General features: G+C 40.7%; 1 protein-coding gene across 1 annotated transcript; it reads left to right on the top strand.

The window, feature by feature from the left end:
• The first annotated feature begins 4,968 nt into the window (after positions 1-4,968).
• LOC109071426 (protocadherin Fat 4-like) lies at positions 4,969-11,842 on the top strand. The gene is made up of 3 exons (XM_042738820.1): positions 4,969-5,021; positions 5,092-10,114; positions 10,397-11,842. Exons 1-3 carry the CDS (start codon positions 4,969-4,971, stop codon positions 10,436-10,438), a joined length of 5,118 nt encoding a protein of 1,705 aa, XP_042594754.1. The 3' UTR covers positions 10,439-11,842.
• The last annotated feature ends 1,415 nt before the right edge of the window (positions 11,843-13,257 follow it).

Raw genomic sequence — 13,257 nt, 5'->3', positions numbered from 1 at the left:
AAGATAAACATTGTTTAACTTTGATAATCAGATACAAAAATGTCCTGCTGGTTTTGTTTAGTGCTTCCCTGAATAAGCCGTTTGACATTACAGATGTTTATTTATAGTCCACAAGACAAAATAATAACTGCATTCTTAGAAAAGTTGTGTTAAAACCTGTGTTAAATTTTAACACATTAATGGGTGAGTTCTGGGACAACGGTTTTTGTGTTAATTTTATGTGTCAGAAAGGTTTGCACAAAGATGTGTAAACGTGTGTGTAATTTAACACATTATGTGCAGTCCTTTACTACATACATTATGTTAAAAAACATACATGAAATTCTAAAAAAAAAAAAAAAAAAAAAAGTTGATGGAAAAATCATTGGTTGTTTAGCTTATTGTCAAAATATTTATTATAATGAAATATCAACAATGACATTCATAAAACTGCAGAATATGTACAATTTTAACACTTTGAAGTGATCCAAAACACTAAGTGGCGCTATGCTTAGTCAGATAACTTTTGCTCAAAACTGGAATATCGCATAAAACATTTGCGAATAAGCCACCGGTTCTATCCAACGAGTCAAAGAGAACAAAAACAACACTTCCTGATGAACTGGCACTAAATATCACTAAGAAAAGTAGAAGAAGCCACTTAATATCATAATTTTGTCATATATGATGAATTACTCGTGTCTTAGAGACAGCAGACTTAACACAATAGAAGCGGTCATTGCTTTTGGAAGTGGATGCTTGCTGTTTGGGAACGCAGTCGTGTAACAGTTCTGGGAAGCAGTTATACAGAAATACTTTGATGACAGTCTTTGCTCAGGCATTTCAGAACGACCAAAACAATATTTCAGATGCAGTGCAACGAGATCGGTCCACTGGATAGTCAAGTTATTCCCCATTGTGCAAAGTCACATGACTTTTTTTTTTTTTGATGCACATGGTGGAATCTATTCGGTAAATGTGTTTCGAAGCATATTGTCAATACTGTTAATATTTTTAAAATTTACATTTAAACAATTATTTCTTACATTTAATATAATCAGTAAAGTAAAATCCTTTCAAATGTAAAACATGCTTTTGTGAACTTGACTATAGCTAGGAATTAGCTAATTAGTTTGAAATGGTCATTACTGTCAGCCCTGTTATTTTAACAGGTTTTGGCATTGGATTAGGTGTCACCCTGTTTTTAAAGACTGTCTGTGTACAATTAAAACATTTTAACGGTCCCCCTGGGTGTAATTTTGAGCTAATGCCTATATCATTCAGTGGCATGTGAGCATGAGTTACATTTTAGTTACTGGTATTGTTACTATAACTATTGTTGTTACTGACCAGGATAGGATGATCAGTCTCAATAAAACTCTCTTTTTTTTTAATTTTTTTTTTTTTTTCATTGTCAATAACACATCCATGTAAATTCAATTACAAACAAATGCAGCAAGGTATCTGCAAACCTTCACCACAGCCAGCAATGTTCAAGAAAGTCAAGATCCTGGTCTGGTTTCAGATGATCATAGAAAGACCCAGATCTGATCATCTTCCTTGCCTAATAATTAACACAGACAAACAGATGGAATGCATCAATACCATGACTTAGGTGCCCTTGAGCAAGGCACTGAACCCCCAACTGCTCCCCGGGCGCCGCAGCATAAAATGGCTGCCCACTGCTCCGGGTGTGTGTTCACAGTGTGTGTGTGTGTTCACTGCTCTGTGTGTGTGCACTTCGGATGGGTTAAATGCAGAGCACAAATTCTGAGTATGGGTCACCATACTTGGCTGAATGTCACGTCACTATATCACTATATCACTATTAATTACAATACCCTTAAAACACTAGATCTCCTAGAAATGTAATGTGCTAAATCAACACTGAACTGAATTAAACTGAAAAACTGACTGTTTACTGATGTTATATAACAATGCAAAGTAAGTGCAAAACAATATTATACAATTTAAAATTGTAAAACTGTACAGTATTATGTAAACAAATATGTGCAGTGTGCTGAAGAATGTGTGTCCTGTCATCCCTGTGACTCTGGTCAGTCCTGTGACTATGACGTCAGTCCCATTACTGTCATTTATTCTGTCATTAATTTCATAAAAATTATATTTGATACAGCCTTCCAGGTTTTTCCATTGTAAATTTGACTATAATTTATTTGGGACAAAGACCTTTTTATATCTCTCTTGTAAAATATATATATTTTTCTTAATTGACATGTGGTCACCCTATATATATATATACTTTTTTGTTTTTCTATTGTAAATTATATATATTTTTCTTAATTGATATGTGTTTACAATATTTGTATATATACGAGTGGAAAGAGGGACTAAAATGCTGCTCATATATGTGAAAACTATCACATAGTTCTAATTAAATAGTATCTAACACTTGTGTCTGTGAGAGTGTTGACAAAAATACCAAAATATGAGGTAGAAAAATAGGCATAGAAAAATAAAGTACATAGGCTGAGATGGCAAAATACAATTTCTTGTCATTATAAGGTGTCTTCATTTCATGGATATTTAAAAAATGTTGATTAAACAGATTTTATTTTTTCATTTTTCTAAGTGGAAAAGGCACCAATTTCCAGAGATGCAGTTTTCACTGATTTAGGTTTAACAGAATTTAGGATAGTTCCCATACTTTTCTAGATCAGCTCTGAATAAAGAAAAGAGAGGTTTAGAGCCAAGAAATGAAATAAAAAATATACTTTTTTTCCCTTGGTCATTTTTAATTTTTTAAAACGCTTTTTTTAAAATGCAAATGGGTTTTTATGTAGTTAATTAAGCTAAATTATTCTAGGTTGATCTGTCTTCTATTGGTATATAGAAGATATATAATATTTCAGAATAAATAAAATCAATACAATAAAATTCAAAGAAACTATTTGTCTAAATAAATAAATATAGTTTTTATAATGAATAAGTAAATGAAAAAAATAAACGAGCAAATAAAATAGTTTTCATAAATACATAAATAAATAACTCAGTTTTCATAATGAGATCCTGTCATTAAAAAGCCTATTGCAGCTTCCCAGCGAAATCAGTATAAACATTAATGCAGCACAAAAAAAACTAAAATATTGTATTTCATAATCCATAAACACAGCATTTATAGCATAAATACATAAAAGCATGACATCTTACCCTAATACAATTTTGCATTTGTGCATAACGTAGTGTTTATTCTGTTCCCTTATGGTTCAAAACAGACATTATATGAATGTTTTATTTTGGACAACAGACAAAAATGAATCTATTATATCACACTTTTTAACAAGACACTGCTAGAGAAAACAAGCTTTTAGGTAAAACCTTAAAGTTACTGAAGCTTCTCCATGTGACAACTGGCCCCGGGAAGAAAGACAGCAGGACATTTCTTTCAGCATGTTTGCATGAGAGCTTGGTTCTTCCCAAAGCAGGCCTAATTTCTTGTTTTAAATCAATTAAAAGTTCTCCTTCAGATCAATGTCGTCTCGGAGTCTTCCGGAGGCTCTTGTGTGCTCGTTTGTTCCTGAAGTAGGTCAGTGGAGCATCAATGCTGCATTAATGCGCTAAAATTAGCCTCATCAGACCCAGCAGACGCTTTTAATTAAAGAGGAAACAAACATCAAGGCATCGGGCCCAATTAAAAGATCAGCACAAACAGAATAACGATACGGGACTGAGCACACATTACTGGAAGGAGGCTGAGAGACTGCAGACAATCAGCTTCACCGAACCGGTCCAGACACATCTACAGACAAACCAGCGTCTCTTCTCCAGAGAAATTAATAATAAAGGAAATAAAGCCATTTTGACCGCTGGACTTACTCAGATAAACTACTTTGCATGACCGCTAGATGGCGCTACGCACTTGTGATTTTGCGGATAGGCGTTCCTTGATAAACTGTTGCATCTGAAACGTGCTAATAAACTAATAAAACTTAATACATTTCCTAAAAGAGCATGAGGAACTTCAGACACACCGCAATTACGTTTTTTTTCCTGACTGCACTGACATATATTTTGTTCTTGTTTTAAGTATTAAGTGTAAATACATTTATTCATTCATTCATTCATTCAGAAAACAAGACTTAACATGCTAAATCATTTGGTTCTCAAGCAAATGTATCTTGATTTAAAAATGTTTAGATATTTGGACTTTAAATCAAGTAAAAAATAAATAGCAAGAAAAAAGGTCTTACTGACATATTCAAATAATTCTTGTGACGAACTACATACAACAATCACAGATATGCTAAAAAAAAAAAAAATGTATTCAAACACTTATAAAGAGTTAAAAAGGGGGTGGGGGGGTATGATTGTAAATGAGCGGCTGGTGTTATTGTGGGCACATAACGGTACATTCAATACCTGGAGCGCTGCTCTGTTATAATAGTCAGTCTACGCGATGTTTGACATCCGCCTCATCCAATCAGCAGCCGAGTAGATGACTTTACAATGGAACTAGGAGCCAGAGAGGGGCGGGGCCATGCACAGACAGCCAATGACGGGGCAGGAGGGCGGGAGTTTTCTCAAGTCGGGCTTTTGTTCTCTGTCAGGGCAGTAAAGTGAAGTTTGGTCACCGTTATTCCACGGGACATCCCGTATCAGAATCACAGGGATAACATCAGAGCTACTTTAGTTCCTGGAGGAAAGACTCTCATCGGAGGATTTAATCGCAGCGAACTTTCCTTTTCCTCACAATGGAAACTCCATCATCATCACCATCATCATCATCATGAGAAGAACGCGAAGTTTTGCTGGATTAATTCTGACAGGATTTTACAGCGAATGAACCCTTTCTCCTCCCTAAAACGGATTTTAAGGATATCCCCTCGGATCTACAACTCTCTATGAACTCTTTAGCGGAACTTTACCTCAAGTTTCTTTGAATCGGCAAGCGCGCTTTGGATACATTTCCTTTGATCGGCGCTTTTTTTTTTTTTTTTTTTTGGATACAATGTTGCAAGTCTGAGGTGAATGTATCAGGCTCGGAAAAATCCTGACTGGATCTGTGATCATGGCGCTTTCAGGTAGATCTCTAGACACTTTGCACCTCATTTTATTTGTTTTATGGACTTTATCGCGTTACTCTTTATCCAGTCAAGTTCGGCAGGAGTTTGAGGTTCTGGAGGAGCAGCCCGGTGGGACATATGTGGGCACCATCGACACCAAACCCTCCTTTACTTACAGATTCAGCGAACACCACAAACTTTTTTCCATCAACGCCACGACGGGCGTCATCTACACGTCCTCTGTGATCGACCGAGAAGTTCTGCCTAGTAACATCATCAATGTGGTGGTTCTGTCCAGTCAGCCCACTTACCCCACCGAGGTGCGCATCGTGGTTTTGGATATTAACGACAACGCGCCGGTGTTTCCTGACGCGTCGATCGTGGTGTCGTTCAAAGAGGACGCGAGCAGCGGACGTCAGGTGATTCTGGACACCGCGACAGACTCGGACATCGGGAGTAACGGAGTGGATCACACCACCTACCGAATCGTCAGCGGGAACGAACACCGAAAGTTTCGCTTGGATATCACCGTCAATCCGAGCGGAGAGGGCGCTTTTCTGCACTTGGTCTCCACAGGAGGGCTGGACAGAGAATTAACCCCCTTCTATCAACTCCTCATCCAAGTGGAAGACAAAGGAGAGCCTAAAAAATTTGGGTATCTGCAGGTAAACGTCACCATTCAGGATATAAATGACAACCCGCCTGCTTTTGACCAGGATCATTACCAGACCAGTGTGTTTGAGGACGCTGCCATTGGCTCTGGTGTTCTCCAAATAACAGCCGCAGATCTGGACGAGGGCGCAAATGCTGATATAACATATTTTTTAGATGAAGGAACTCCTTTTCAGATTGACCCTAAGGCTGGGACTGTGATTATAAAGGAGGGGTTGGATTATGAGACCAGGAAGGAGTATTCCCTCACTATCCATGCAGTAGACAACGGTGTCCCCTCTCTCTCAGGCAGGTCAGAAGCGACTATAAAACTGCTTGATGTGAATGACAATGACCCCGTAGTTAAATTTCGCTACTTCCCTACCACATCCAAATTCGCTTCGGTGGATGAGAATGCACAGGTGGGCACCGTAGTGGCACTATTAACAGTTTCTGATTCAGATTCATCCACAGCTAACGGTAATATTTCAGTTTCTATACTTGGTGGAAACGAACAGAGACATTTTGAAGTCCACAGTTCACCCGTCCCCAATCTGAGCCTAATCAAAGTAGCCAGTGTGCTCGACAGAGAGCGAATCTCCTCCTACAACCTCACAGTTTCAGTGTCAGATAACGGCAGGCCTGTCGCTCGCTCGTCTTTTGCAAGTCTGGTTATATTTGTGAACGATATTAATGACCATCCACCCATATTTCAGGAAGCTGTGTATAGAGTAGACATCAGCGAGGACATTCCTAAAGGCAGCTACATTAAAGGGGTCTCAGCCACAGATGGAGACTCCGGGCAGAACGCCAATCTCCGCTACTCACTGGTGTCTGGAAACAGTTTGGGCTGGTTTGCCATCAGTGAGAACAGTGGTTTGGTTACCAGCGCAGCAGAGCTCGATAGGGAAATAGCTTCTCAAATAGTGCTGAATATCAGTGCCAAAGACCAAGGCCTGCAGCCGAAAATCTCCTACACCAAATTAATAGTGAATATCAACGACGTTAATGATCAGATCCCCACTTTCACTCAAAGCACATATCACATCTCATTAATTGAGCATTCACCAGCCGGATCCGAGCTTGTGGTGCTGTCTGCCACAGATTCGGATCTTGGTGCCAATGGCACGGTTCGATTCTCATTTGACCCTGAAACCCCCGTGAGCATTCAGAATAAGTTCAGGTTAGATGCAATATCGGGCAGGTTGAGTACAGCCACAGAGTTAGACAGAGAAGAAGAGGGCTTCTATCTGTTGCACATCAAAGCCACAGATGCAGGCACGCCCCCCCTTTACTCAATCTGCAAAGTCAATATCACATTGCAGGACGCTAATGATAACAGCCCAGTGTTTTACCCTGTGCAGTATTTTGCCAATATCAAAGAAAACGAGCCTTCAGGCTCATTTGTGACTACTGTAACAGCTTCCGACCCTGACCTTGGCCGCAACGGCACTGTAAAATATGCCATCACTGCTGGTGACTCTTACAAGTTTCACATCAACAGCAACTCTGGTAAAATCATGACTCTAGTGCCACTCGACAGAGAGGAGAAAACCTCTTATCAGCTGCAGGTCACTGCGACGGATGGAGGCGGATTGCGCTCAAACACGCAAGCTATAGTCACAGTCACTGTTGTAGACACACAAGATAACCCGCCCGTCTTCAGTCAGAAAGAGTACAGCTTTGTTATGTTTGAGAACGTGGCTGTTGACACCATTATTGGCACCGTGTCGGCCACCACGGTAGATCTGAACACAAATATCACTTATTTGATCGCATCAGGGGACCAGCGCGGTCTGTTTGCTATCAAAGGCAGCACAGGGCAGATCACAGCTTCAGGGCTGATAGACAGAGAAGAGCAGGCGTTTTACCAACTCAGGGTGATTGCAAGAGGTGGGGAGGTTACAGGGGAAGCGCTAGTTAATATCACAGTGAAGGATTTGAATGATAACGCACCTCATTTCATTCACAATGTCGAGCATGTCAGTGCTGTGGAGAACTGGGCCACCGGTCACCAAATATTCCAGGCTAAAGCTTCGGATCCTGATGAGGGGACCAATGGTGTGGTCAAATACAGCCTCAAACAGAACGCTAAAGGCTTGTTTCATATCCACGAAAGACATGGATTGATCACACTCACTGGCCCCTTAGAAGTCACCACCAGCTCCTACCAAGTGGAGGTCGTGGCCTCTGACCTTGGCGTTCCTCAGCGCACCTCCAGCCTCATTCTCACCATCAGCGTGTATGATGTTAATGACAATGCACCAGTTTTCGACCAGCTCTCTTACGAAGTCACCATTCTAGAATCCGAGCCCGTTAATAGTCGCTTTTTTAAGGTGGAGGCCAGCGATAAAGACTCTGGACTCAATGGGGAAATTGTGTATGACATCGTTAGCGGTAACACAAATGACGTTTTTGGGATTTTCCCTGACGGGCAGTTCTATATTAAGGCAGAATTGGACAGAGAAGTACAAGATCGGTACAGTTTATTAGTGGTGGCCAAAGACAGAGCCGTCGAGCCACTAAGCGCCAGCGTTAATGTGACAATTCTTCTTGACGATGTCAACGACAACCGTCCGCTTTTCAACAGCACTAATTATGTGTTCCACTTCGAAGAAGAGCAGGAGCGAGGCTCTTTTGTTGGGCTGGTTTTCGCTGAGGACAAAGACTTTGGGCCAAACAGCGAGGTCCGTTACTCCTTTGAAACGCCGCAGCCAAATTTCGAGCTGAACGCTATCTCAGGCGCATTGACCAGCACACTACAGCTCGACCGCGAATCTCTCATGAGACAGAGAGGCGCCGCGGTGTTCAGTTTCACAGTCGTATCCTCTGATCAGGGCCTTCCCAAGCCTCTCAAAGACCAGGCCAAAGTTCAAGTGTACATACAGGACATCAACGACAACCCGCCGAAATTCACCAAAGACATTTACCAGGCCTCTATCTCAGAATCCGCCCAGAACATGACGCAGCTGCTCCGAGTCTTGGCCTCAGACGTAGACGAAAATAAAAACGGCCTTGTTCGCTACGACATCATGGAGGGAAATGAGGAGAAACAGTTTAGCATTGACAGCACTTCTGGTCAAGTTACTCTAGTGGGAAAACTAGACTACGAGACAACACCCTTTTACTCCCTCAAAATTATGGCGGAGGACTCTGGGATTGTGCCTCTGTCATCCACTTGTGTATTGAGCATCAGTGTTCTGGATGATAATGATAACTCTCCATCATTTCCCAAATCAATTCTCACAGTGGATGTGCTGGAGAACATGCGGATTGGAGAGCTGGTTGCCTCTGTAACCGCCACAGACTCTGACTCTGGATCCAACGCTGACATCACATACAGCATCTCCGCCACCAACAACCACGGGACTTTCAGCATCAGTCCCAACACTGGCAGCATTTTCCTGGTCAAAAAACTGGATTACGAAACACAGTCGCTATACAAACTCAATATCACAGCCAAAGACAGCGGAAGGCCATCCAGGTCTTCCACCATTCCGGTCATCATTCATGTGAGAGATTTTAATGACAACCCTCCTGTTTTTACACCAGGTGACATTTTTAAATCCATCCCTGAAAACCTTCCGCTCTCCACCTCCGTCATGACTATAACAGCTCACGACACGGATGCCGACATCAACGGCCAGCTGGAGTACTCCATTGCCATGCAGACTCCTAGGGGTGGGCATTTCCGCATTGACCCCACGTCTGGAGTGATAATTACGAACAAGGAAATAGACAGAGAGTTCTCCAACCTTTTTGAGCTGACCATCAAAGCGACCGACCAGGCTGTGCCGGTCGAGTTCCGCCGTTTTGCTCTGAAAAACGTTACTATATGGGTGACAGACCAAAATGACAACATACCTGTATTTATCTCCCAGAATGCCCTAGTGGCAGAATCCAACATAGTAATCGGCTCCATTCTGACAACAGTAGTGGCTTTTGACCCCGATGAGGGTGCCAACGGGGAGGTGGAGTATGAACTCTTAAGAGGAGATTCAGACACGTTTATCATGGACCGCTACAGCGGAGATATCAGACTAGCCTCTCAACTCGTTCCCTCAAAGCTCATCTACAGTCTGACCGTGTCCGCTACGGATCACGGCACGGATCGCAAGACCTCACGGACGGAGCTGACCATCATCCTTCAAGGTTCAGATGGCCCGGTCTTCTCCCAACCCAAATACATCACTATTCTAAAGGAGGGCCAACCACCTGGAACCAATGTCATCTCTTTGGATGCCTCCAGTCCACGTGGCACCGGCACCAAAGTGGAGTTTTTTATTGTTTCAGTCCGGAGCGGAGGGAAGGCCGCAGGCCGGCTTTTCACCATCGGCCGCCACTCTGGGATGATCCAAACAGCTGCAGAACTGGACAGGGAGCAAGGCTCAGACCTCTACTTGATAGACGTGTACGCCATCGAAGCCGACGCCAGCCAGCCCAGAACACAACATGCAGAGGTGAGTAAATTTTTTTTGGGGAGGTGTCAGTGATTTTGATGGCTCTTGCATATTGTGTGAAAGGAAATCTATGGGAAAATATTCTGAAACATGTGCTTAAATCATTTGTGTGAATGTGGTGGAAAAACCTGAGTGAGAATATGAGCGAGTGTTGGATAACCACATGCATTACTAAAGTTGCTGCTTGCCCCCCCAAACCCCCCCATTCTTTTTTAGACGATCTGGGTTGTATTAAGTATAAATTGCTTTGCACTTGAGATTGTGGGCTTTGTTTTTTGGCAGGCTAGCGGTATTGTTTCAGCTCGGAGAGAGTGCAGGCCTTAATCTCAGAGCGTAGCGCTCGCTCTGCAGAGAGAGGGGAACCCTGGGTAAAATGTGCTGCTTTGTGTTCCCGCTGCGACTGAACTAATCTCTGTTATCAGCAGAGACAAATTCAACAAAAAAGATGCCCTGACAGCGCGATTGCAGATATTAAAAATACGAAACCACAGGATGGAATTGTTTGTTTCTTTCTTATTGTAATAGTTCTCTGGCCAAGTAAATGCAGGGTATAAGGGAAATGAGTGGGGGAGATCCGTGTGTGGGTCTGAGATACCTGTCCCCCACCGAGTAAGCAGAGGAATTAGCCTGGGTTTGAATGCCTCAGGCGATGTCGGAGCAGGGTGGTCTGTGAGACCCTGCTTTGTGCCACCAGCTTTGCCTGAACAGGCAATAAGTGACCATTAAATTCAGCTGACCCTCTAAGTCTCAGTGAATAGAAATTTCCTTTCAGAGGGGGATGAGTGGAGTAAGAGGAGGAATCTCTAAAAGTGAAACTTTATCCGCACGTTCAGTTGGTACACTGCGACGCATCTGCGTTGCTCCCGCTAAACTCTCCCTCGAGGGATAGAGTTAAACTCTCGGCTGCAGGAACCAGATGAAATTCTACACTGGGCTTGTGGGTTTGTGTGCACAGGCCTCTGCTCAAATGAAAAACAAATGTGATTCTATATATGTGTGTGTTTTGGAAATTTCAACTGGAACCGAAAATGTTATATTATTACAGGCTTGATGATTTGCGTTTATAAAGTGGATTTTTTTTCTCGTTCTCTGCTGCTGTGATGAAATGTGCTTTGTGTTAGAGTCTTGAAAATAGCTTCCCGAGAGGCGTTGCTCTCCATTCTGAGAGAGAGAGAGTGAGTGTAACTGAAGCCAAAACGGTTTGGGTTTGCTTTGCTTTGTTTGTGAGGGGGTGTCATCGCTTGTGTCAGCTAACGGTGTGCTGAAGTAACTCATCTGAGGTTGTGTGAAAGTTTCCATGTGAAGTGAAGATCATGTACAGCAGTGACAATGAAAGCAGATGTGGGTGACATTAGAGCTGCTCAAACTATGTGTGTGTGTGTGTGTGTGTGTGTGTGTACCTACTTAACCATATTCAGGGGAAAAATGAGGTCCTCAATTGTAAGTCTTTTAGAAATGCAAAAATACAGGAAGTTTTCTGTTAGAGTTGCTCTGTAGTATGTATAAGTAGCTGTATGTAACATTAGAAGTCTATGTAATGTCCCATTTGGAAGTCAATTGTGTGTTTGTGTGTTTTTGTGATTGTTTGGCTTCACAGTTTCAATGCAAAATAACTTGTTTTCTTAACTAGTACTCCTCTTGTTTGCCACTAAAAACATCCTTAAATTAAGAAATCATGCAACCTTAAGTTGATGCTTGAAAGAAAAAGAAGAAGAAGAAGAAGAAGAAACAATAAAACAAGTTTCGGTATCTTATAAAAAGGTTGCTTCTCAAGTAATTGTATTTGATTTTAGGATTTATGATGTTTTACTAAATACAAGGAAAACTGATCATCCCATTTGGAAATGTAATATATGAAATATATCACCTTGTATCAAGAGTATTATGTTACATATAGATAAACATTTTGAATAGGTTTCAAGTATGTTTTTTTGCTTCATATGATAATATATTTCATACATGGAAATTTAATATGTTTATACATTTTGTTTGCATCTGACATGAACATCTAGGCTCAGTATCTGTGTGTACGTCACACCTGTGTCTGTGTGAGCTTCTGTAGCCAATCAGAATCACTCGAGTCACTGTATGTGTTTGGGTTTGAGGGCAGGAGGAAGTCTGGTTAAAGTTAAACAAGACATAACTCACAGCAGGCAAATAAAGTGAACTTTTGCACTGTAAAAAGTTATTTTTCAGTTGTAGATAAAGTTTATTGGACTAAGTTTTACATGAAAATAGCACTGTGTGCTCCTCTGAATGACTGTGTGAGTAACTCACATTAATGGGTTAAGTGTAATGGCATGCTATTGTTTCTCGCAGTGAGGTTTGTTTACTCTGAACTGCATCTGAAAGCGTTTTGAGAAAGTGAATCACTGAAATCAGGGATGGATTGTGTTGTGCTGAAGGTGTGGAGAAAGTTTAAACTGATGCAGCTGATGTGCTTGAGTTCACCTGCATACTGTTCCTCTCATTATCATGTTTGAGTTAGGATTTTCACAAAACACAACACTTTCATGTCAGTCAGATAGTTGACAGTTTGGCTGAACAAGACTGTAAGTGAATGGACAACTAGTGCATTTTCTATAACACACACAAATGCATGGGATTTTGCATTTCAAGAGAATTTAAATTACTATGATCAGTGTTATTTATTATCAGTGTAATTGTTTTATTTTCATTAATAGTTTGATTTTTTTTATATTTAGTTTCTATTTAATTTTTGTTAAAGTATTTATAATTTTTTTTTTATAATTTTTTTTTTTTTTTATAATAACCCTGGTCTGAAGCTGCAGATACATTTATTGCATTAACTGCATAAGACAATAGGACTGTTTTCAAATAATAAATCCTAAATGGTGTATTACGCCATTAGCCTATTTTTTCCCCTAGTTTTAAACATAAACCCATTTCAGAAAATAAATATTCAATTATTTAAATTATGTGTATTTTTCTTACCCCAAAGTTAAACTGTTTTATGTATAAATCTAACAACAATTTGGCATTGAGGTAAGAAAAATAAACAATTTAAGATTTCTTTTCTGAAAACATGTCTTATGCAATTAATCTTTCCTTTAAAAACATACAAATATTTTACTGCAAAACAAGACAAAAACACTGGTTTAGTGTTTGGATAAAAGCATCTG

This window comes from Cyprinus carpio, chromosome B14, assembly GCF_018340385.1.
Source record: "Cyprinus carpio isolate SPL01 chromosome B14, ASM1834038v1, whole genome shotgun sequence".
NCBI lineage: Eukaryota > Metazoa > Chordata > Actinopteri > Cypriniformes > Cyprinidae > Cyprinus > Cyprinus carpio.
This window is presented reverse-complemented; position numbering and strand designations above follow the sequence as displayed.

Coding starts and splice junctions, on each gene's coding strand:
- LOC109071426 (XM_042738820.1), top strand. CDS start 4,969: ATGTATCAGGCTCGGAAAAATCCTGACTGGATCTGTGATCATGGCGCT. Junction 5,022..5,091: donor TGTGATCATGGCGCTTTCAG/GTAGATCTCTAG, acceptor CTCTTTATCCAG/TCAAGTTCGGCAGGAGTTTG. Junction 10,115..10,396: donor CCAGAACACAACATGCAGAG/GTGAGTAAATTT, acceptor GTTTTTTGGCAG/GCTAGCGGTATTGTTTCAGC.